We start from the raw sequence: 26,925 nt of genomic DNA on the forward strand, positions 1-26,925 counted from the left end.
CGCAGTCATTAAGGATTTTTCAACTTATACCATTGGCGATACGGCGTTGTTCACAAATCATCTTCAAGATTAACAATAAACGTAAGTTTATCGTTGAAATGCATTTTTCATCGATACAAACTCTTATGACAAAACTATCGGTATTCAACGTATCAAGGCTGTATTACGAACACTCTGAAATTCTGAATTATGTTTATATTAAACGAATACCTTTAACTAGCCTGTAAAAATTAAATGTTTGATCCTCAAACTAAAAACTTACATTAAAATGCTCATCACAAAAATATCTACTTGTTTTTGTTGATAATATATATTAAAAAAGTAATTTTCCTGAGTTCTATTTGTTAGATTAGTATGCTATGGTACTGTATAATAAATTTGTGAAAGTTTTATTTACACTAATCGAAATATAAATAAAATCAAGATAACGCGAAAATACGGGCGAAATTATTTTAATTAGTATGAGCGAGCGAGCGACGTCGGGCGATGTGACGTCACGCGTCGATCGGTCGTTCCAGAAAAGAATTTAGGAACTCGTAACTTTAAAAAATTGTAAAAAAATCATTTTTGCAGATATCGTAAAACTATTTTCGCCGTTATTTTTTATATTTTAAATAAAGCTCATCTTCCTAATTATACAAAAAATATTTTTGGCCAATTGCATAATGCGAAAAATTTGATTATTTCTAAATAAAACAACACATATGTATATTAAAGAATATTTTCATTTATTTACGTAAATGCAAACCCGATACAATATCTAGAACATTAGTAAAAAGAAAAATAATTAACTAACTAAATAACGTCCTACTCCTTTGTTTCTTTGTTTTTCTCGGAATTTCTTCTTGTTCTGAAAATAAAAATATTTCAATTGAATTTTAATTGTTTCTATAACATATTATATATTTACATATATTGTCAATATTAGGTGATATTAGCTTTGCACTAAATCAGAAAATTTAATTACGTTATTAAAAATATCGGAATGACGTAGCGGGCGTTTGTCATCGTCACTAAATAATCAAATTAAACATTGTATCAAGATAAAAAATAATAATGTTATAAAATAGTTTACTCACTTCCTGGCTGACTCTTTGACTTGGCTGGTATCTGCCTGTTTGCGAGTGGGAGTTTCTGGGGGAGACCCCGGCTGACTGATCGAATCATCTTTCTGAAATTTATTATTTGCGTTTATTTCGAAGGACAAGATTTCTCTCTCTTTGTTATTACTGTTAACTTAGTAAGAATTATTAAATTATAATTGTCACGCGTTCGTATCGCAAGACCTTAAAATAGAATGTATTAGTTAAAAAAATACTTTGTCCGTTTTGTTATCCATTTTATGGCAAATGGTACGAGTGGGTGCGGCAACGTAACATTTTAATTATCGAAACTTTCATTTGTATGTAGTAGGAAGTATCGTTTTTTTCTGTTAAATTAAAAAAATAAGATTAAAAAATCTTTATTTTGTTGGCGGTTTCTTTACATTAAAATAATATAATAATATCCTGGGACATTATTCACACACGGCCATCTTATCCCAAAGCTTGTGCTATGTAAACCAGACAACGGAAATACTACATATACTACTTTTCTTTTGTAAATACATATTTATATAGATAATTACACCAAGACTCAGGACAAACAGACATGTCCATGCACACAAATGTCTGTCCTGAGTGGGAATCGAACCCACAAACTTCCTACCACTACAACTACTACCTCTACAACTACCAACCACGCTACCCGGCCCGTCATTGTGTTCATATTTTTTATTTTATAGAATAGGTAGGCGGACGAGCAAATAGGCCATCTGTTGGTAAGTGGTCACCAACGCCCATATACATTGGCATTGTAAGAAATGTTAACCATCGCTTTCATCGCCAATGCACCATCAACCTTGGGAACCAAGATGTTATGTCCCTTGTGCCTGTTAATACACTGGCTCACTCACCGTTCAAACCGGAACACAACAATACAAAGTACTGCTGTTTTACGATAGAATATCTGATGAGTGGGTGGTACCTATCTGTAATGTCCTGCAATGTACATGTCTATAATGGTCAATTAGATGGTGGCCCACTTGTCAGTCTGCCCACCTAATACAATAAAAAAGATGTTCCATATTCGATTCTGCGGCAATTAATTTATTAAATTAGTTTCTATGTAAAAATATTTGAAATCGATCTAATTAGCTTAGCTTAGATGAATTAGGCTTTAGCGTATTCAAATAAGCAAACATTAGTATGATTAGGTTACTTGAAATGTTATAATAAATACATAGATATATATATAACATATGACTGCCTCGTTGGTATAGTGGCTTGATGTAAGGCTGCTGCGACCCTGAGGTCCCGGGTTCAATTCCTAGGTCGGGCCAACAAAAAGTTATTGGGTTTTTCTGTCAAAAAATTCTCAGTAGCAGCCCGGAGTCTGGAAGTATGTACACTCCCGTGCCTCGGAGAGCACGTAAAGCCGTTGGTCCTGCGCCTAAACTCTTTCCGGTCGTGTCGGATTGTCGTCCCATCGGATTATGAGAGTTAGGGAATAGAGAGTGCACCTGTGTTTGCGCACACACTTGTGCACCATAATATCTCCTGCGCAGTTGGTTAATCTCTTTTGAGATTGGCCGCCAGGGCCGAAATCGGTCTGGAGGACATTATTATTATTATATATATAACATAGTACAGGAAGGCTCACCCGCGCGTCGGCGGAGGCGCGGCGCGGCGTGTGCAGCGCCTCGCACGCGCGCGCGAACGACACGCGGCGCGCGCGCGCCGGGCTGCCCGCCGGCGAGCCGCCCGACGCCACTGCCACACGTGTCCGTTAGTTACATTACTTACAGTGCCGGTGTCTATGGGCGGAGACCCTCATCGGACGGACAAATTGCTTGTCTGCACTGCTAAGTATGTATGTAAAAGTGTGTCCAATTCCCTAATTTCGAGGAAAAATTAAATCACAGGGTTCGACCACGGGGTCGATTTTAATCTTCTAGTCAAACTCACTGTTCAGTTTTTTTACGATGAAATTTTATTAAACTTAATCAACATTCGGCATGTATTAAATTATATACAGTAACAGCCTGTTAATGTCCTACAGCTGGGCTAAGGACTCCTCTCCCTTTTGAGTAGAAGGTTTGGAGCTTATTCCAACACGCTGCTCCAATGTGGGTTGGTGGAATACACATATGGCAGAATTTCAATGAAATTAGATACATGCAGGTTACCTCACGATGTTTTCCTTCACCGTCAAGCATGAGATAAATTATAAACACAAGTTAAGCACATGAAAATTCAGTGGTGCTTGCCCGGGTTTGAACCCACGATCATCGGTTAAAATTCACGCGTTCTAACCACTAAGGTATCTCGGCTTTTTTAAATTATATCGTGGTCAGTAAAACAATTCGGAGCTACATCAAGATTGTGTGTTTAAAAAATATATATATTATCAAAAATACAATATGCCCACTAGGTTAAGGAAATATATATTTACCGATATCCACAGATGTCCTCCTTGCGATTCTCGCCGGTTTCTCGTTGGGCGTTGTTTCAGACGCGGATCTTGCAATGCGAGCTACAAATTACAGATCCGTTGTTACGACTCTTTGTTTATTGAAAGACGAATAATGATGACGACTCTGATGTACACATTCTAACTTATTTGATCAAAATATCATTGTGCTGGGTCCAAAAGGTAACAAGTCTCAATCCCAACAGAGATTGTGTACAACAATATCATCACCACATTGTATAAACAGCACTTATAAATAAAATTAAAATCAAATTTTCTAAAAAGTTATAAAACGAAAATTAATGTGAATTAACAATTATATTTAAAAAATAATTTACGTTAAATTGATTATTTATTTGAAAAATCGGGGAAGCCATGCGATTTGAAACATTTAAAACAAAAGCTTAATACTTACGGCGAGGTCTAATAGCGAAGGAAGAATCTGGCGAGTTTCTCATTTCGTCTGGATCGGGTGAGCCTAGTGAGTTTCGAGGGATGCAGAGGTATTAGCGAGGGGGTAAATAACATTAAAAATATAAGCACAAATAAACTACATGTCAATTCATATTTAAGGCTTATCACAATTCGCTGTTAGCATGTGACGCTGCGACACATAATTATCATGCAATTCGATTACTAAAACACCAAATATATACAATCATAACTCATATATAACGAATAATATATAAAAATAATAATAATAATCAAATTATAAACATGCAAATTAAAAATAATAATAAAATTCATTTTTTAATTTTTTATGATAGGTATGAAATTAAATATTTTGAATATGGCAACACTATACATTTGCTCCATTTTTAATAATTAATGAAACCTGTGCAGTATATATTGCGGTGTTTCAATAAATATTTAAACAGTGAATAGATAGAGTGATAGAGAGCTTTTGGCAATAGTAAGTTTTTTTTTTTATTACCCCGAGCAACGCATCAAGACGAACAATACACAGATGTAATCGTATTTGATATGAATCATAATAAATTTGTATTCGTTATCAAATTGTTTTTGGAAAATATATAATACTCAGACAAATAAGCCAAAAGGATTTTAACGGGAAGATTTCAGTTCTAATTTTGAATTGACTTATCTATACATATAATAATAAATTATATAATATTTCTGAACATCTATAATAATTGTTAAGTTTATATATTTATAAAAATTCATATCTAATTCGTCATGATATAAACTAAAAAAAAGTATGTATATAAATTATTAATATATTATAATATATTAATAATAATAACTGCGGTCGCGGACCGAGAGAATTTCGTACGTTGACCTGTCATATATATATATATATATATATATATATATATATATATATATATTTATCCATTATGACCTAAACAAATTTATTAATATTTGTACGTTGACTTTTAATGACGGATTCGATCATAATTCACGTAAAAGGCGAGACATTTGAAAGTTCGTCAGATACCGAAAACAAAATGATATTCAATAATTATTAATACCAGGATATCTCATTTTACTTTCTACCAAAGTAATAAATAGGTAGTTTTCAAACAAATATAGATAACACACACTTCCCACTATTATGCAGAACAATGGTAAACAAATAATAAAATTTAGAAAAAAAAAATATTTAAAGATTATATATTATATAAAATATTGACTGCCTCGTTGGTGTAGTGGCTTGATGTAAGGCTGCAGACTCGGAGGTCCTGGGTTCGATTTCCAGGTCGGGCCAATAAAAAGTTATTGGGTTTTTCTGTCATAAAATTCTCAGTAGCAGTCCGGAGTCTGGAAGTGTGTCCTCTCCCGTGCCTCAGAAAGCACGTAAAGCCGTTGGTTCTGCGCCTGGACTCTTTCCGGTCGTGTCGGATTGCCGTCCCATCGGATTATGAGAGTTAGGGAATAGAGTGCACCTGTGTTTGTGCACACACTTGTGGACTATAATATCTCCTGCATAGTTGGCTAATCTTTCTTAAGATTGGCCGCCGTGGCCGAAATCGGTCTGGAGGACATTATTATTATTATTATTATATAAAATATTAATAGGTCAACGTCTGAAATTTTTCTTTTCCGCGATCGGACCATAGACAAACTCGGCAGAACTTCTCCTGAACCAAAACCAAATGAACCAAATGTCATGTCGATCGGTTGAACAGTGATGTGCTGCCATCTAACGGCGAGTTAAAATAAAGGTGGATAGTATAAAAATAGCATAAAGATATACATATGTGCCAACTTTCATGGTGGTCAGTCAAACGGTTATTATATATAAGATATGTATATAAGTCGCTCCTGCAATAAGCTACCTGCTTCGTCCGCCCTGTCGGTGAGCGAGTCGCGGCGCGAGCGGCTCGGCTCGAGCCACGACTCCAGCACCGCCTTCTGATTACGCGTCAGTCTGTACAATGTCAATTATCTTTATTAGTTCATTCATTTTATTGGTTGTTTTTTTTTGTGTTGCCAGTTAATACTTAATAAACGTTGGATAGTTTTAAGTTATTTTTTAAAATCAAATTTAAATGCATTCAAGTAGTTTACTTTAAAAATAAATACATTTACTTTACATATTACACATAAAAATATTTAAAAACAATACTTTTATTACTTATTATTATAATCAAATAGGAAATTTTTTGTATAATAATGTCAAAAATACGAATTTTATTAAAATTAAAAAATTGTTTCTATAACTTCATCTAAAGAATGAATATTCTTACGGATTAAAATTAACTCTCACCTCCTAGTACCCAATTCATTAACAATATCCTCTGCGGTTTCTGTTTTCGATTCTTCTGACGTTACTTCCGGTATCACAGACAAATCAGGCTTTGTACTCAGGATAGACTTTCGACCTTTCCTTACTTGACTTTTAGCATCCCCATCCTCACTAACCCTACTCCTAGAAGACTTTCCTGATGTTTCAGAAGTGACACTAATATTATCATCATCTTTTTTACTTCTAGAACGAGTAGAACGACGCCTTGGTGTTAGCGTATCCTCTAGAATAATTGATTCATCTTCGCCTTGCTCCATTAGTTCTTTGGACGCACGACGTGTTAATATTTTCCTGACTTCCGTTGAAGTTGGTGTTTTCGCTCTTCTTCGAGAAGATGGGGTGCTGACTTCAACGTTTTTCTCATTTTCGGGTGTTTTTTGTTCTGTGTCAGATTTGTTTGAGGCCGTCGATTGAGTTCTTTTTCGCAAAGGAGTCTTCGGTTCTTCTGATTGAGCAACTTCATCTTTAGATTTATTTATAGTCGTAGACTTATTTTGTTTTTTGGAAGAGATGCGTTTTTCTTCATCATTTTTTTTAGATTCCTCTTTCTGATCTTGAAGTGATTCTTCCGTTATTGTTACTTCCATCTGCTCTGGCGCTAGCGTATCAGATACAGTATCTTTTTCTTTGGGTGTATCATCCGAGGCCGTCGATTGATTTCTTTTCCTTGTAGATTTAGTTTTTTCTAATTTTTCAACTTTGTCTTTTGATTGTTTTGAAGTCGTGGACTTAGTTCGTTGCCTGGTATGAGTGGGTTTTTCATCTTCAGATTTTTTAATTTCCTCTTTATATTCTTGAAGTGATTCTGACGGCAATTTTATTTCCATTTGTTCTGGTACTGGTTTGTCAGATACAATTTCTGTTTCTTTCGGTGCATCATCCGATGCCTTCGATTGAGTTCTTTTTCGTGTAGAAGTTTTTGTTTTTTCTTTTTGTTCAACTTTGTCTTTAGATTTATTCGAAGTGGTAGACGTAGTTCGTTGTCTGGAATGAGTGGATTTTTCTTTATCTTCACTTTTTTTAGATTCCTCTTTCTTTTCTTTATGTGTTTCTTGCGTAATTACTTCCATTTGCTCTGATACTGACTTATCTGATATTGTTTCTATTTCTTTGAGTGTATCACTCGAGGCCGTCGATTGAGTTGTTTTATGTGTAGAACTCTTTTGTACTTCTAATTGATCAACTTTATCTTTAGACTTATTCGATGTCGTAGACTTAGTTCGTTTTCTGGAATGAACAGGTTTTCCTTCATTTTCAGTAGATTTTGATTCCTCTTTCTTTTCTTGAATTGATTCCTGCGGCAGTGTTATTTCCATTTGCTCTGGCATAGGATTGTCAGACATAGTTTCTTTTTCTTTGGGTGTATCATTCGAGGCTGGCGATCGATTTTCTTTTGGTATAGAAGTTTTGGGTTCATCTAATTGATCAACTTCATCTTTTGATTTGTTTGAAGTCTTAGATTTAGTTTGTTGTCTGGAATGAGTAGGTTTCTCTTCGTCTTCAGTTTTTATAGATTCTTCTTTCTCTCCTTTGAGTGATTTTTGCGGCAATGTTATTTCCATTTGCACTGGCGCTGGATTATAAGATTTAGATTCTGTGTCTCTGGGTGTATATTTCGAGGCCGTCGATTGAAATCCTTTTCGTATAGAAGTATCGGCTTCATCTAATTGATCAACTTTAGCTTCAGATTTATTTGAAGTCGTAGACTCACGTTGGTGCCTGGAATGAGTTTGTTTTTCTTTCTCTTGAGTACTTTTAGATTCATCCTTCCTTTTTTGAATCGATTCTTGCGGCAATGGTAATGCCGCTTGCTCCGCTACTGGATCAGCTATAGTTTCTATTTCTTTCGGTGTTTCAATATTAATGCTTGCATCAACGACATCCATTGTTTCAATATCAGATGGTTTTTCAACTACTACAACTTGAGGAAGAGCTTCAGTGTTAATGACTGGCTGCACTTCTACTATGACGTCAATATCAACGACTTGATCTGGAAATAATAACAATTGAGAATTGTTTTTTAATATGAAGAAATTTTAGAATAAAATGGAAGTGTTTTGTATGGTAAATAATATTTAGTTAATTCGATTAAAGTTATGTGAGTAATGTTGGATTATAGTCATTATTTAGTATTTTCGTGTTTCTAAACCCCAAGATATGAAGATAAACGACGACAGAACATACCTATTACCATTGCTTCAATATTTTCTTCTTTCATATCATTTTCAATTTTATTTTCATCAGAATAATTTAAATTCACAGATTGATCAGATTCGTTGAACGAATTATCGTCAGTCAGTATTGACATATTACGAGCTTGATTCAATTGTTCCCTTGAATCTTCAATTGCCGTAGTTTCTACGACCATTTCTTCTTGTTCCTTAGGTTTCTGTTGTTCTTCAACCTCTATTGGATTCTCCACAATTACATCTTTTTCAATAACTGGCATTTCTATAACTTCTTCGATTATAAAGTTTTCTATTTCTTGTTCTTTTTCTGTTTCAACTGGAGCGTCCTCTTCTATATGCAGTTTGTTAGCCTCTGTAGAATCATCTGAATCAGCGATGGAAATTACTTCATTATCTCCTTCACTTTCAGAATCAGAATCCGAATCTGAAACCTGAAAAAAGTACAAATTTGATACAGATAATGTTCATCAAAATATTTAAATGATATTTTTTTTTGTTGATGTATTAATAACTATTTATGTTCTTTGATATAAAATATAATCTGTGAAGGTACAAGTACAAGAGGCCATTATATATTAGTTAAAGGAACCTGGATGTAATGAATAGTTAATATTTCTTACAGTGCTAATGTGTATGGTGATCATTTACTATCAGGTGTCACATACAACTAAGAATATTTAAAAAAGAACATACAGTAAGCAACATCACTTACGGTAATCATTAATATATAATTATATACTTATGCTTATTATAATTGTTCACTTACTTCTTCCTCTGAACTTCCATCTTCAACACTCTCACTTGAATCTACAGCAACTTCCTCGCTAGAGTCACTAGAGTTAGATTCTACTTGACATTCGTCCGACATCTCTCCCTCTATCTCATTTATTTCCCTTTCAATCTCAACTATTTTCTCTTTCTCTTTTTGGATAACTCTCGCGGTTTCTTGAGTATCTACTTGGGACTTCCAGTTATCTTTTATTTCTATTTCACTGTCACTTGTCATTAGGCTGGACTCACCTAAGTTTTTATCTTGATTCACTGAGTCGTCAGTAATAGCAGCACTGTTATCGTTACTACCTAAAACTGGGTTTCCTATATCGGATTCATTGAACTTAAATGATGTCGTTGGTAAGTTAGGTGTTTTATATGCTATATCCTTCTCTTGTAAACTAGATTCGTTCATACTACTTTCGAAGCTATTTAGAACTGATTTATCAATATCTTCGTTTAAAGTAGTGAAGGCTGGCAGAGATTTAATTTGACTTTGAGGTATGGTATCATCTTTTGTTTCATCTTGGGTAGTTTCAGCAACACTGCTCTGATAGCTGTGTAAGACTGACTTTTCTACATATATTTCGTTTATTGTAGTAAATGCTGGTAAGACTTGTATACTAGTGTTGCCATCACTACTGTGAGTGGTCTTTTCTGTAGTGACAGAAAGAAAGCTTTCCGTCGAGCTTTGTAGAACGGATTTGTTGACTATCGGCGAGAATGTTACGTCCATCAAACTGGTAACGTCTTTGGAAGTTTTTACTGGTGTGCTTTCAATTTTTTCTTCTATTGTTTCAGTTTCCATTTTTTCCGTCTGCTGCTTGGTTTTGGCAAAAGCATTTGCTTCGAGTACCATTCTGGAGAGAGATCGCTTACTTCGAGTCGAATGTTCTTTTTTCGGCGACATTAATTTATCCGGAGTTTTGGAACGGCTCCTTTAAAAAAGAATTTTAGTTAACAACCACAGAAAAAAAATCGAATTTATAAACGATTGCAAAACGATTTAAAATAATATCAAATTCTTACCTTAAGCTACGTGGGCTGATTATCATTGGTTGTTCTGTTAGTTCTACTTCTGGAGTACGGGAACGACTTCTGAGAAAAAAAAACCATTTTTTTTTAATGCAGTCATAATGATTTTACTTATATAATCTATTTTAGAATAGATGCTTCTTTATGAAATACAGCTTAGTATATTGGCAAGGATTTCCAGGTTAAAAATTTTATCATATGACCAATATAATAAATACTCTATTGGTGATAGAGTAATTTTTTCACCTCAAACTACGTCGAGTTGGAGACGAGCTCGGTGATTCTGTTGGTTTAGCAGATTCTTTGATGGTTTCTAATTTGTGAGGCACCTTGACCACTTTGTCCAACGCGTCTGGTGTACGAGATCTACTCCTGAAGAAATTTAATTTTATTTAATTCAATTGTAAAATAAATTATATAAGTATATAGTTTATATTTAGGGAATCATGGAGAAGTACTTCGTTCTGTAATGAGATGGATTTTAAGGGTGCCCGAACATAAGTCATCTTTTTATAATAATTCTTTTACAATTCAGGCTATTATGCCCTGGAACGACTTTCCTTTAAATATTCGGGAGGCCAAATCCATGGATATTTTTAAAAAACTTGTAAAAGATCATTTTTGACTCAAATGCCTTATTATTATAATTTCTTTTATTTTTATTCTTTTTTGTATTTTTCTTTTCCTTTTTTTTCTTTCTTGTTATGTTTGAGGACTTATCGTTTTTATTCGTACTTATTGTAAATAGCATGTATTTATATTATATACTTGTAATTTTATATGTATTGATAATATGATTTATTTATTGATATATACTATGTGTATTTTATATTTATATTTATTTGTTTGTTTTAATTACAGATTAATGTTATTTTATTTATTATTACAGTTGGTTGCCTGGAAGAGATCGCTTTATAGCGAAACGGTCACCAAAATCGTGTGCTACTTTTCTTTAGGCTGTATCCATGTTTTGTATTTTTTTTTTCTCTTTTTAGTGTAAAATAAAGTATAAAGTGAAGTACAATTTTATAAAATGCCGTAATGTCAGATAAAAACTGATCAATTTATTTCGATAAAATCTTCTTTATCGTCAAATTAAGGTTTTTATTGTAGAAGGTATGTAAAGGATAAAACTGTTCTTTGTATGATCTCATATTATATATAAGTATGAAGAAAAGTAATTTTAACTTATTTTATATGCTGAATTTTCATATTGTCAGTTTAAAACAAGTAGCATAGTTTCATTACTTTGGTAATCTAAATTATCACATTTCCCATGTAGCAAATGATAAAATCTAAAAAACAATAAAGAATCGCCTAAAGTTTAATCTAGAACGTACTCAGTATCGTACCTGAGTCTGGGTGTGGTGTCCACTTCCTGCGCCTGCTCAGGGATGGGCGCCAGAGATGAGCGAGGACTCAGCTCCGGTGTGCGAGACCTGCTCCTGGGAGACCAAATTATCATTAACTTTTATTAATCGTGCTCAGCGGTAGAAAAACTTGAATGTATTAACCACATGGCATTATGTTCCAACGCATAATATTGCAGCGTAGTAAAATAAACGTGGTGGAAAATAAAAAAAAGTCCCATTATTAACATCAAATGTATAATTTTTTATTGCAACATCATTACCTGGTTGTTCTATCGGCACGCAGAGTAGCAGCCGGAGAATCTTGCCTTTCAGGAGTCGTAGGGCGACTTCTGAAAACATTATTGAAATTAAAACTGCAGCTTTCGAGTAATATGCTCTATCCATTGGGCTAACAGTACAAGTAGTATTAAATTTTAAATAATACAATATATAAATGGATGGTACTGTTGGTTGCTATATTTAAACCTACCGTCCGATAAGATTTAGGCTAAATATTATATGTGTTTATTTCATGGCGATCGCTGGAACGATATAGAAGTTGATGTACTTAAGCATCATGTAACCTTGAGTTGCAACAAAGTAAATATTAAAAGCAACTTATGTTAATCTCGAGCAGATATACCAATTCATTTATATATTATAAAGATGCTCAATATAAAAGAAAAAACATAAATAATCACTCACCGATTAACCAAAGGAGTACTTTCATTAACACCAGTCCTAATACTTCTTCTGCTTTTTGGTGTACGTGGTACGAAACTATCTTGAATACTTTCTCCCATCTCACTCTCTACTTCTATCTTTCGATCTTCCTCGTTTCCTGTCCCCTTCTCACTTGTATGTATTGGCGAGGTTCTAGAGTACTTCTTATTTCCCAAGTAGCGCGGATTAATTAAAGTGATTGGTATATCCGCTATGCTTTCTATAGATGTGTTAGGATCGTCCGAGAGACTACTATTCGCTGATATTGATAAAGATTTTCTGGAAAGAAAAATAGTTAAAGGTAATTTTAAGGTTTTTACCAGAAATATTTCTAAATACGTAAATCTTTAAGACAAATGTGCAAATTGTAAATAAATAACAAAGACATATTTTTTTTTTGCAGTTGGTACATATAACTTCATTTTTAAATTAATATTTATGTTTATATATATTTATCTAAAAAATATGAGCCGTTGCCTCATATCACAGCCTCATGAGTCACCTTCTTAGTTTAGTCACCGTAGCAACCCGTGAATATCCCACTGCTGGGCTAAAGGCCTCCTCTCCTCAATTTGAGGAGAAGGTTTGGAGCTTATTCCACCACGCTGCTCCAGTTTAGTCACCAGTGTTAAGAGATTTTTGTAACATATAACATATGTTTACTTATCGATATCTAATCGAGTAGTTATATTAATTTTCATACTTTGAGTATGCTGTATATGTTCCGGGGACAGTACGGTTACCATCATTAGAGACCGTAGGACCTCCGCTTTCACAAAATATAATGATAAATGTGAAAGCGGAAAAATTTAATAATAATCTTACGGCAACTCACTAAAAACTCAGTAATGTTAAGCATGTAAGTAAGTTAATATAGAACTATCTATATAAAAGTTTATAATTGTAATATAATATGTAATACCTGGCCCTAACGCTGTCTTTATACGATTTCCTTGACGGTGTCTTTTCTTCTGCGGCGAATTTTTTCGGCGGCGATTCCATAGGGTGTGTTTCACTCTGTAATATTAACAATAATTCTACAAAAACCATCATCTTTTAATCACTAAATATAACAATAATCACTAATATATGCGCTCGGTAAAAGATCCTAATTCATTTTTTAGTATAGTTAAATGGTTACGTGTGGTGCCATAGAAGACATATTAACAAATCTTTGCATCGCCAATGCGTCCCTAATCTTGGGAACTAGCATATTATGTCCCTCGTGCCTTTAGTTATACTGGCTCAATCACCATTCAAATCGGAACACAATAATAATATAATATTGCTGTTTTGCGGTAGAATATCGGATGAGTAGGTATTACTTACACAGACAAGCTGGCACAAAGCCCACCACCCAATGTTGAACAAATGATTGTTTATAACGACTCATCTGAATTCTCGATAAATATACTACAGCACATTTTCATTGAAAAATATATTTAAGTTATCTTTTTCAAGAACAATGGTTCTTGAAAAAGATAAAAAATTATCTTTAACTAAACGCTTACCTTATTAGAACGTTTGTCAGTTTCTTCATATGCCAGATCTCTATCTGGAGATTCTTCTTTCAAATCTTTTATAGTAACAGGTATGGGTACAGGTGATGGAGTAGACCCAGCTTCTGACGCGGTAGGGATTGTGAACCTTAACAACCTAGAAATAAGAATTTTATTAATGAAACAATTATTTATTCTTAAAGCAATGGGATTGTGTATAATAATGTACATATAATTAATGTCAACTACAAGATATAAATAGATATAATTTCTTAAAAGGCCGCGTCATCCAATCTTACAAGATACACTCATTTCCGGTGTACGAAGGCTGGCAATATTTACACTCCCGCGCCTCGTAAAAATTTAAAGATGTTAGTGTCCGTCTCGCATTTATCCTCCAGACTGATTTCGGCCTCGGCGGCCAATCTTAAGAGAGATTAGCCAACTGCGCAGGACATATTATAGTGCACAAGTGTGTGCGCAATCACACTCACTCTATTCCCCAACTCTCATAATTCGATGGGACGGCAATCCGATACGACCGGAAAGAGTTCAGGCGTAGTACTCCGGGCTGCTACTGAGAATTTTCGATGAGAAACTCAATCAGCTTTTCACTGGCCCGACCTAGGATTTGAAACCAGGACCTCCGGATCCGCGGCCCTACATGTTATCACTAGACCAACGAGGCAGTCGACGTCTCGGATTATGAGAGTGAGGGAATACAGTTTTTTGTATATTATATACATATAATATGTCCTGCGTATATAATACAAAAGTATTGTTAACGTACTTATTCGAATCACTATAATGCGTGTGGTTGCTAGCAGTTTCTAATTCCTCGTCGCTATCCAGGTAGCGAGAATCGACCGGCGATGGAGCGTCTTGGTTGCGACTTTCTAAGCGACGATTCTGCAAAAACAGTTAATATTTTTTTTTAATCATTAATTTCATAGTACGTACCGTCAAATCTTTCTTATTAATCTAATCAATAGTATGTGGTAGTATTATAAACATATTCAAAATATAATAGTAAGCTTCTATACACACCTTGTGTTTGTAAAGATCAATATACCATTTTTTTTAAAACAGTTATTATCACGGGTACGAAAAAAATATGATTCTGGCCTTCAAAAGCAGAGAATTTAAAATAAAAAAAAAAATGTCTAAATCATGGCCAAATACATAAAAAACCTGAAAATTTCATTGAGTTAAGAAATATACCTTCAAAATACTATGCGGTGTTTCGGCTCCACTTCGCTCGTACTGTTTATGGGGACTTTCTACTTCCGGCATATCGAGTAAGCTGGCCATCTGTCGGCTGAGGGTTTCGCTCACTTTGAGCGTACACGGGTTTTTGGGCGTACGAGGCGTTCCCGTAAGGTCGAGTTTCGCTCGCTTCGGTGGTGTCGCTTCGCTGCCTTTTTGTTCTGAGCTTAGAATACTGGAATGTATCAATATTATTTTAATATATAACTTCGAATATTGTACATAATAGAAAATCATTTTTAACAGTTTACCTTTTTGTTTTATACAATTTAGGAGTGCAAATGAATGGCGTTTCTTCTATATTCAAAGCTCGTTTGAGACCTTTCCTCATTTTGGGCTTGTTGATCCAAGTTTCACTTGCATTTTCAATAGTATCCTGAAAATAATATATGTCGCTATAGTGTGGTTAAACGATAAGTCGTAAATTTAAAAAGATATATTGGATATTTCTTTCAGACTCGAAATGTTAATTTTTACATTACATTATATTACATTACATTTACATTTTATTACCTGGATGAAAGTTGATTTGTATGTAAAAGTATTCTTAGGAGATGTAGCTTGGACGTATACTGACATCGGTTTCGATTTTATCACTGGAAGAGAAGACATTAAAACATTTATAACGAGCAATAGAAATCTAATTGCGCCTAGAAAATAAAAACATTTTACTTAATGAATAAAGTAGACAAAGTTATCAAATGGGGGGGGACTAGCAAACGTCTCCATCGGCGGGGGCATCTCCTGCGCGAGTCTATGGGGGGGGAGGGGTCACTGACCGCGCGTGTGGTCGTGCGCCCGCGCGACGCGCGCGACGTCGGCGGCGACGGCGGGCACGGCGGCGCGCAGCAGCTCCACGAGCGCGTCCCGCGCGGGGTCGGCGCCGGCCGCTCCGCGCGCCGCCTGCTCCTCGTTGTAGCGCTCCGCCTCCAGGTACCTGCGAGGTGAGCGGCTAGATGAGTGGCCACTCGAGGCCGAGCCCGGTGACTCAGTCCAAAATTATATCTAAGCTGGCGTTCGTGAGTTGATACAAATATTTTCCTCTAAAATAGCAGTAGGTAGCTCTTGAAATTGGCCGCCGTGGCCGAAATCGGTCTGGAAGACATTATTATTATAGATAAATGACTTTTATATTACTTTTTGAGTGGCATAATTCATTTTCACAGATACGAGGCGGTGATTCGTCGCCTGATGCAGTTCCCCACCATGTTCGGTCTCAGCTCTCAGTAGTTTCGAGGAACTCGAGTATTTTGACAAAAATTTATCAAGCTCGCCTTATTCGAGATTCAATTCAATTCGTAATAATAAACGGAGTCATATATGAAGTTAAATCTGGCTACTGGTGTATATTACTATCTTACCTCCCCTGTTGCAAAAAGTACATGACAAGAATATCCGACGTCTGAGGCTCGTTGCAATCTTTCAAGTAATTTATGAACACCTCCTCTTCGAATGGTAACAAAGTAGCTTGTAGAACTTTTGACAGTTGACCGGTGTTGCGACATCCTGGGGACAATTATATTAAGATGATAAAATAGTCGGGAGAGCTTAAATGATGTTTATTTTATTCAAAAATAATCAATATTTGTGTGAGCCTTCCCCCGCAGTTTTAATACTTAGTAGACTACAATAGCTTGGAAAAGGAACGGAAACAAAGGAGGTTTTGTTTTAACTGACCTTTATAGAAAAAATTAAGCAGATGTATCTTGTCATCAGCTGACGCAGCATTCTGGACGCACATTCTAATAACATCGAGCGCTTCGTAAACCAATCCTCTCGCCAAGTACAAATCGCAACACGATTGCCAGTCATTCAACTTGTCGTGGTCATTGACAGCGTTCACTTCACCATCTTTCATGTTTTGAATGGGTGCGGGTTTCCTAACGTGTAAATATTGTAAGGCCGCTTGGGTCTTCTTCTGAGCGAGTAGTGAAGACAGTACCACGTGGTGCTGCCAGTCGGATAATGTGTTGCCGGTTAGGCATTGTAGCTGGTCCAGTGCGAACTGTAAATATTTATTTAGTATCAAATAATTTTTAAATATTAACACTCAGGATAGTTTTTGTAATAATACAGGTAACCTATACGTATTAAAGAAAAATTAATTAAACTTAGCCAAGACCATAGTCTTATTATTATTAAATTTAGTCATATCGAAGAAGTCGTGTACATATATAATTAAATATAAATTGATTCATATTATAAGTAGAATGCAGCACGATGTACTCAGTAAACACAATTTTTTATATAAAATATTCATGAAATATATAATTGTAATTAGGTTTAATTATTCTCACGTCGAAGTCCCGATGATCGAGATGCCAGAAGGCCTGAGTGGCTTTGATGGCGGTGTTGCTGAGACCGAACATGGTGGGGAACTGCATCAGGCGACGAATCACCGCCTCGTATCTGTGAAAATGAATTATGCCACTCAAAAAGTAATATAAAAGTCATTTATCTATAATAATAATGTCTTCCAGACCGATTTTGGCCACGGTGGCCAATTTCAAGAGAGAGATTAGCCAACTGCGCAGAAGATATTATAGTGCACAAGTGTGTGCGCAAACACAGGTGCACTCTCTATTCCCTAACTCTCATAATCCGATGGGACGGCAATCCGACACGACCGGAAAGAGTTCAGGCGCAGGATCAACGGCTTTACGTGCTTTCCGAGGCACGGGAGTGTCCAATCTTTCAACTTCCAGACTCCGGGCTGCTACTGAGAATTTTCTGACAGAAAAACCCAATAACTTTTTATTGGCCCGACCTGGGAATTGAACCCAGGACCTCCGCGTCTGCGGCCTTACATCAAGCTCCTAGACCACCGAGGCATTTATCTATATACTCTTTTTAAATAGAGCATGAACATTTAAAGCAAACATTCGACACGATTCTAGCTTATTAGGCTGCTGATTCCAAGGTCGTGTATTCAAAAACAGTTAACAGTTAACAGATAAATAGTCATTGATTTTTTTTCAGTTTGTTTGTTTTTGGTTCTGAGTTTGAACACTCAACAATCGTGTCAGATTTGCCGTCTCGTAGGATTATAAGGATAATAAAGAGTGCACTTGTGTTTGCGTAGACATGACTGTACTAGCGCCTGCACAGTTGGCTAGTTTTCCTAGACAAAGGCCACCCTGTCTGAAACCATCATCACCATCAAAAAGTTTATTTTTGAACATACCTCATTTCATCATAAAGCATGGAGTAATCCAAAAGCAGGTACAGCAACAGCGAGTGTTTATGTTCTTCAGCGATGTCGGGTAGCAGGTAGAGTCGCAGCAGAGCGTAGAGTGAGGGTGGGGGGTAAAGACCGCCACATTCACTACCAGCTTTCAGCCACATTCTACAAATATAATACTTTGAGGACTCGCTTACGTTTTTATTCAATAACGTGTTTTAAAAATAGGTCACCGTTTACTTTGAAAATATTCCATTTTCATTGATTAACAAAGATAGAAACGAAGTTTGGAACCTTAAGAGAAACTTGGAATTTAGTCAAAGCTGTAATAATAATTGAGAGTTTCTAAAAAAATTATCTCGAATATATTTCAAACATACTCACTGATGTACTCTCTCACCGCCAAACTCATTTTCAATGAGTTGATCGATATAGAGCAAGGAACAAGATTTGTTGGTCGACTCGTCCTCCGACTTGTCTTGTAATCGATTAAGTTTCACTCGACTGTAAAATAACATTAAAAGTCAATAATTTATGGCTCAGTAAAAACACAGATTAAATAATCATCATTAATTTAGTAGTTAATTGTGATATGTTCCCGCACGAAGGGTATACATATACAATACCAAAATTTTATTTATTTATATATTAAAAAAAAGTGTTGCTAAATTTATTTTCCTCTTTTGTCAAAATCAAACAAAGTTGCTTTTCGCGTCTTTTAATGTCGCTAACTTTTAATGTGTAGTACATTATGATTGTGGTAATCATACAGTAACAGCCTGTTAATGTCCCACTGCTGGGCTAAGGCCTCCTCTCCCTTTTGAGGGGAAGGTAGCTTATTCCACCACGCTGCTCCAATGCGGGTTGGTAGAATTCACATGTGGCAGGATTTCAATGAAATCAGACACATGCAGGTTTCCTCACGATGTTTTCCTTCACCGTCAAGCACGAAATGAATTATAAACACAAATTAAGCACATGAAAATTGACCGGCTTTGAACCCAAGATCATCGGTTAAGATTCACGCGTTCTAGTCACTAGGCCATCTCGGCTCGCTAATCATAATGTATTACTATTTAGATAATTTGTCCGAAAAGGGTTTAGTATATAGTGGTAATGTACTATACATACACGTTTAAGTTGATGATAATAGCAAAGAAATTTGATGTTATATGATCAAGACGTTAAAAGGTGCTATTAAGGTGCTTAATAATCCCATTAAACCTACGTTGATTACATTGGCTTGATACAATATTAATATAATATTGTTACTCTTATTATTTCAACAAAAGTCGTTTCGTAATAGATAAGTTTGAACAGATAACTTTTAATATACAAAACATAACACTTACCGTTTGTTATAAGTAGCTTGCAGTTGATGAGCGGGGTAAGGCAATGCGTTATAGGAGTGAAATCGCTCAGGCAGCAAGCCTACTCGAACAAACCATTGCACCACTTGGAAGTACAATGACACGGTGCCTATCCCTTTGTATTTCTCTTCCATTTCGCTAAGTGCTGAAATGAATACAATGATAATATTCTTATTTCAAATACAATTTATTTCTGTAAATACAACTATATAAGTATGTATTTACAAAAGAAAAGTAGTATATGTAGTATATCAGTTGTCTGGTTTCCATTGTACAAGTACTGCTTAGTTTGGGATCAGATGGCCGTGTGTGAATCCCAAGATATTATTATTATTATTATAACTTAATCCTCCTTTAGAAAAATTGCATTCTCTTCTATCATTTACAAGTAAATACAATTATATAATATATCTCGGAAACTTGTTTATTTTTTGAGTCGATATGTACATTGAAAAAGGTTCAAGATCACGAATTGTTCCACAAAGATATAATAGTTTTTATTTACGCATAGACAAACCAATATTTTTCGCCTACTATTTCGTAATCTATGGCAAAGTCATGCAGTACGATATAAAGTATAAGAAGCAGACTGAAGTGTTGATAAAGTGTTATAGAATATATCTTTATTATACCGTCTGGTACGACGAGATTGCAGCATTTGGTGAGAACGGCATCCAATAATCCCGTGAGTTGAGTCAGCTGTTGGACGCAGTGTTCGAGACAACGTACCACATTCCTGTAAATGGAAACAACACAGTATATTACCATCAATTGCTAATAGGTATCAAAAATTTTAGCACCGTACCGTATCGTAACAGCTGAATGTCCCACTGCTGGGCTAAAGGCCTCCTCTCCCTTTTTGAGCAGCGTGGTGGAATAAGCTCCAAAGCTTATTCCACCACGCTGCTCCAATGCGGGTTGGTGGAATACACATGTGGCAGAATTTCAGTGAAATTAGACACATGCAGGTTTCATCACGATGTTTTCCTTCACCGTCAAGCACGAGATGAATTATAATGACAAATTAAGCTCATGAAAATTCAGTGGTGCTTGCCCGGGTTTGAACCCACGATCATTGGTTAAGACTCACGCGTTCTTACCACTGGGCCATCTCGGCTTTTTAGCACATTATTTTGTAATTAAATGAAGTTGTTTACATCTTACCTCAACCAGAGTATAGAAATGTGCGTATAAAATATACATAAATATTTCATTTATTTACTTTTGACATTTTACTATTGGTCATTCTATATAAAAAAAAGATGTCTAGTAATTAAATCTGTATCTTACTGAGATAGAGTTTTGGTCTTTTATCAAATAAAATATTAAATTAATCGTAATTTGTATAAATAACCGTCGATACACAATTTGTATAAATTCTGATCATTAAAGGCTTGAATGAACATGAAGTTAACTGTTTTAGTTAAATATACAAAAGCTTTCATTTTTTATTATGTTATTATGGAATAGTTTTACCTATCAGGCATAGTGGATGATGTAAACAATGGTGCAGTGAGTTCTTTGGCATTTTCTTTCAATTCAATAGCACGTTTCCAACTCCAATCAACCTGCAACAGAAGAAAATAATTACATAAAGATCAATTCAAATTGAATGAATTACTATTAGGTAATGTACATACCAAAAAAGGAAGCGTACAGCCGACTCCGCTGTGTGTGCCTGTGGCCCAATCATGCGCACAGCGCTTTAAAAATCGGGAGAGTCGAGCTTCTAATGCGACCGAGAGTAGAAATCGCCTTTGTTCTTCCTGTGAATAAATATCGCTTTATTGGTTACAGAGGTTTGTGCCGATATATGGCAACAAAACGATTATTACTAGGGCATTTCACGAATCGAGTAAGATGACAATGCACCCTTTATTATTTACACAAAACCAATAACATGAATTGATTATAATACACTAAAACACTAACAATATAATAATGTCCTCAAGACTGAATTCCACCACGGCGGCCAATCTCAAAAGAGATTAGCCAACTGCGCAGGAGATATTATGGTGCACAAGTGTGTGCGCAAACACAGGTGTACTCTCTATTCCCTAACTCTCATAATCCGATGGGACGGCAATCCGACACGACCGGAAAGAGTCCAGGCGCAGGACCGACGGCTTTACGTGCTTTACGAGGCACGGTGTACACACTTCCAACTTCCAATATAATAAATTGAATATAAACACATATATAAGAGATATAGAGATACTTTTAATTATTTAATTATGATTTTTTTTTTAATTACTTATGATTTTTTGTTACTTTTAATTTGAATTTGATTAGATGAATCTGGAAGTGCCATTTACACTTGTAATTGACATGCGTATTAGATATACTATTATCGTTTTATAAATTAATCTTTTCAATGCTTTATATGTATGTTGCAAGTGCGCTATTCCGTAATCCGTAACAGCCTGTGAATGTCCCACTGCTGGGCTAAAGGCCTCCTCTCCTCTTTTTGAGGAGAAGGTTTAGAGCTTATTCCACCACGCTGCTCCAATGCGGGTTGGTAGAATTCACATGTGGCAGAATTTCAGTGAAATTAGACACATGCAGGTTTCCTCACGATGTTTTCCTTCACCGTAAAGCACGAGATGAATTATAATCACAAATTAAGCACATGAAAATTAAGTGGTGCTTGCCCGGGTTTGAGCCCACGATCATCGGTTAAGATTCACGCATTCTTACCACAGGGTCATCTCGGCTTCTATTATAGTGTGCTATTATAAATAAATATAAGAGAACGTTTTCGCTTCTCTAGGACTGCGTCTTATATTAGTTCACTGGAATGGTTCCGCTAAGAGCGCACCGTGGAGAGCCGGTCGGCGGCGGGCGCGTAGAGCGGCGCGAGGCCGGCGGCGCGGCAGAGCTGCGCGAGCGGCGCGGGCGCCAGCAGGCACGCGGGGCCGCCCGCGCACACGCCGCGCACCAGCTGGCGCTGCACGCCCGCCGTGTGCAGCGCCGACGAGCCCGACGTGTTCAGCCACACGCAGTCTGCGGACAGCGACGCCTCCACTTAGATGCGCCCAGCGGACGTAGCGTCTTAGGTCGCAGCGTCGATGATAATCGATGACTTTCAGACCCGCAGACGGCTTTAAAGCGTACTTAGCATAACATTAAATTCTATCATGTCACTTTAACTTCTAATACATATGTAGTTAAACGGTTACGTTTTACTAAAATAATTATTATTCAAAATAATAATAAAATCTTTCGATACGGCACCACGAGCAACAGAATATGCTTGTGTCATATAAAAAATATTTAATTTGTACAATTAAAATCAATAAATATCCCACCATACTGCAACGAATTAGGGTAAAAATGTTCTTCAAGTCTTGTGGCGTGAGAGTATGGCGACACTGAGGTTGGGTCGAGCCGTAAGTCGAGAGTCTGACATGATCCACGGTTAACTTCAGGGCATCGAGCCGTACTCATAAATGCGTTGCTTCCGAGACGTTGTGTCGCTGTAGAAAGTAAGATAGTAAATTTATGGAACTAATATATTTGTGTTCTCTTGTAAGTATGTAACAGCCTGTTAATGTCCCACTACTGGGCTAAGTCCTCCTCTCCCTTTTGAGAGGAAGGTTTGGAGCTTATTCCACCACGAGGCTCCAATGCGGTTTGGTAGAATACATAAGTGGCAGAATTTCAATGAAACCAGATACATGCAGGTTTCCTCACGATGTTTTCCTTCACCGTCAAGCACGAGATGAATTATAAACACAAATTAAGCACATGAAAATTCAGTAGTGCTTGCTCGTGTTTGAACCCACGATCATCGGTTAAGATTCACGCGTGCTAAGCACTAGGCCATCTCGGCTTTTTCTTTTGACAATGTCAATATTAATATTTACACATTTCATTAATCATTCTGAGAATGTAAGCAAAAAAATAGGTTTTTTTTTTTTTATATTAAACTCTCGTAAACTATAATATTTTTTACTTCTTAAAGTATATCAGAGTTTTAATTATAAAAAACAATCACAGCTTTAAAGCCCCTGCATACTGATGAGCTGTTATATTGCCTCTTGAGTTATTATATTTTTTAATAATACACATATAAATTACTGCAGAATATATTAAAAAAGATCTGTGTGCCTGTGAGTGGTGGTAGGGCTTTGTGCAAGCTCGTCTGGGTAGGTACCACCCACTCATCAGATATTCTACCGCAAAACAGCAATACTTGATATTGTTGTGTTCCGGTTTGAAGGGTGAGTGAGCCAGTGTAATTACAGGCACAAGGGACATAAAATCTTAGTTCCCAAGGTGGGTGGCGCATTGGATATGTAAGCGATGGTTGACATTTCTTACAATGCCAATGTCTAAGAGCGTTGGTGACCACTTACCATCAGGTGGCCCATATGCTCGTCCGCCTTCCTTTTCTATAAAAAAAAAAAAAAGAGTTTTTGTATGAAACGAAAACAACGCCATTTAGTGAGAATAATTTTGATTCAATACAAATCACAATTAACATAGACCTAGAGTCTATGTTAAAAGAAATAAAAGAACTCACACTAGGCACATATATAGTAAATATTTGCATAATTATTCATATTTATAACTATTAATATACATACCCGGCATTTGATCTTTGTACCATTGATCAAGATCGAATAAAAGCATTCCATGCTGAGTACGTGCATTCTGGTTTTCGCCCCAACATTCCCAAACTAGCTGACATAGATTTAACATTGCTGAAAAGAATGATTTTGTATATGAAAATATTTAATAGCAATACAAAATAAACAAAATGAAATAAAGTTATAACAGAATTTGAATTGAAATACAAAAATAAAAAAAGAAACTCATATTTCTGTGTTTATTGAGGAAAATTATAGGATCTACAAGTCCATACCATAATGTTACAACTCTAAGCAGTAACCATAAACATCACCAAATCTGATAAAATGTTCTAATATTTGGCTACTGAGATGGACTTTATTATATGTTCATAATTCATACCAGGTCATCCACATGCATATCTTGGGCAACCAAATGTGTAGCAGTTCACAGCTAGTAACAATAATTGCCAGTATAAATCTGGATTCAATACTCACTATCTTCACCCTCTTCTCCTAGAGTAGAACTAATGGAGTAAGTGTGGCAGGAAATACATTTGCCTCCAATGAATTCCGATGTCTCTTCTACGGCTGATAGTTCTATTTGGAAACGAATTGTTGCCATTAAAAATTCCTAATAGAAAAAGAACAGTTTAAAAAAATAATAAACCAATACTTAATAAGTATGTATTAACTTTATACATAATACATTAATAACTCAATATTTTATTCATTACTTTACTCTGAATAATTACCTGATAGAGGCATTTAGTATCAGAAAGCATCCTCTTTCCCTGATAAGTTAAAGAATACATCACAGCCAAGGGAAATTCTTCCTCTTCGAATCTTTCTAAAACTGAAAAAACTACCCACAAATAGCAAAATGCTCTTGGATCATCACATGGCTCCTGTAAAGAACACAACACATTAATCACTATTCAAGATTACATAACATTATTTATTAAAAAATATCATATAATGAAGAAACAGATGATGATGAAAAAAGCAAGTAACTAATAATTGTGAATAATTTACCTGGTATCCGAAATGTGTAACTGGCAAACATTCAACATTAACTTGAGAAGTGAACTCTAGTTCTAAATTTAAAATATTCCAAATTTGAAATGCTCCAAAATTAAATCCCACAGCCAAACTTCCCAACTGTGGTATGTATTGTGCAACCGTTATCCTTATATGACTTTGTTTAGCTTTCATACGAACTGTTCCATCTGGATTACGAAAGATGAACTGGTCATCAAGGAAGGAGTCCTCATTTAATAGAAGTGCTAAATGATCATCATTTTCAACAGCCAATTCTCTTTGACTCTCAATTTTATTAATCGCTTTAAAAGGCAGGAATATGAGATTGGCTACATTATTCTCACCCCGGACTAGTTGTTCATATCCTTGCGATATGTCTTTTAATGCTGAAATTAGTAAATGTTTTATATCAAATAAATGTGCATTTTTATTTTAGGCATAAATTTTGAGTTTGTGGACCTTTCCTATTTTTTATTTATTAACTGGCCCAATGTTTCGGTTGAATTGCTTATGTTGTGGTTATAACCTGACTTGTAATAAAAAAGTAACAAAAAAGGTATGATCATTGTTAAGCCCCAAAAGTAATATATGAAACTCAAATATTAGATTACATGTATTATTTACCTTGTATCAAACTAGCTCTATTAAGGTCGAATATAATAATTTCTCCTTTACGGGTGCCAGCCATAACCAATCCATTAAAACACATAAGCGGTCCATTTGGCAATCCATCGCAAACTGCCAGTTCTGTGATAACCACATCAGTTTGTATACAGCGGAGCAGCTGCGAACCATTTACGTGGAAAACACAGACAAGACTGGTTGTGTCATCACATTCTAGACTTATAATTAGTTGCCGAGAGTTATCTGTGAGAGGTGTTGGTATTTCAACAACACTTGTAACACTGATACGGCTGCTGTAATTATAAGCATAATTAAAAAATCATTATAAAAATAAAATATAGTAGTTAAATGAATACATGTTAAGAGATAAGTGACATGTGATATGGTACGGTTAATATATCATACCTTATACCATTTCCAAAAGTCCGCGCCGCTATTTTTAAACCACTTCTTAAATCTACTACACAAAATTTAGGCCCAAGTGCTAGCCACGCATACTTAGTATCGCGGAGAATACCCCCCAAAGGCGTTTTATCTGAAAAATATTACATCGTAAATACTTTTGTTTTGGTAAACCTCTTACCAAACAATATTGTAAGTACGTACCCAAAAAATCCTCAGATGGTTGTAAAAAACTAAAAACAGCGGATGAAAGACTAGTTGTTTTAACAATAGAAAACACACTCTCTTGCAACTTTTGCATTTTTCCACTTATTTGATTTCTACTTTTACTAAAACAAAACGGCTTTTTATAATCCTACAGGTTATGCGACATTATGTTAGTTCTTTCATTATAATTTCATTGTTATTGTAATAAGTTGTATTTATGATTAAACTTAAATCTACTTTTAATATGATGAAATAACGTTTATTTTTTATGAAATATTGATATTTGATGTACAAGTTCGGTGAGCGCGGTGTAAATTTAATTTTCACCGTACACTTTGACGTATGACAACTTTATGACTTTGACATTATTCTAAAAGTATATTGTCGTTGAAAAGTGACATTAAATTGGATTTT

The 26,925-nt window shown here is 35.5% G+C and overlaps 1 protein-coding gene across 4 annotated transcripts; it reads right to left on the reverse strand.

Moving 5' to 3' along the window:
• Window positions 1-705: 705 nt before the first annotated feature.
• Window positions 706-26,829, reverse strand: LOC126774446 (protein ELYS). Of its 4 annotated transcripts, XM_050495980.1 has the most exons (40): window positions 26,749-26,827; window positions 26,509-26,633; window positions 26,308-26,437; window positions 25,903-26,195; window positions 25,273-25,664; window positions 24,993-25,145; window positions 24,736-24,871; window positions 24,256-24,372; window positions 22,975-23,142; window positions 22,485-22,669; window positions 21,307-21,432; window positions 21,143-21,234; window positions 20,299-20,402; window positions 19,649-19,811; window positions 18,681-18,800; window positions 18,300-18,461; window positions 17,413-17,524; window positions 16,793-17,120; window positions 16,477-16,621; window positions 15,895-16,052; window positions 15,629-15,711; window positions 15,367-15,491; window positions 15,071-15,290; window positions 14,640-14,758; window positions 13,862-14,006; window positions 13,273-13,367; window positions 12,333-12,629; window positions 11,909-11,977; window positions 11,628-11,720; window positions 10,522-10,647; window positions 10,270-10,338; window positions 9,236-10,178; window positions 8,465-8,900; window positions 6,242-8,270; window positions 5,811-5,902; window positions 3,926-3,988; window positions 3,493-3,573; window positions 2,701-2,810; window positions 1,080-1,171; window positions 706-850 (listed from the first exon to the last, which is right to left on the reverse strand). In XM_050495980.1, the coding sequence occupies exons 2-40, from the start codon at window positions 26,603-26,605 to the stop codon at window positions 808-810; spliced, it is 8,511 nt and encodes a 2,836-aa protein (XP_050351937.1). In that variant the 5' UTR covers window positions 26,606-26,633; window positions 26,749-26,827; the 3' UTR covers window positions 706-807. The 4 variants fall into 4 exon arrangements, with proteins under 4 accessions (XP_050351937.1, XP_050351938.1, XP_050351936.1 ...); XM_050495981.1 differs by having other exon boundaries at window positions 11,628-11,714; window positions 26,509-26,829; XM_050495979.1 differs by having other exon boundaries at window positions 26,509-26,829.
• Window positions 26,830-26,925: the final 96 nt, after the last annotated feature.

Source organism: Nymphalis io, chromosome 16, assembly GCF_905147045.1.
Source record: "Nymphalis io chromosome 16, ilAglIoxx1.1, whole genome shotgun sequence".
Taxonomy (NCBI): domain Eukaryota; kingdom Metazoa; phylum Arthropoda; class Insecta; order Lepidoptera; family Nymphalidae; genus Nymphalis; species Nymphalis io.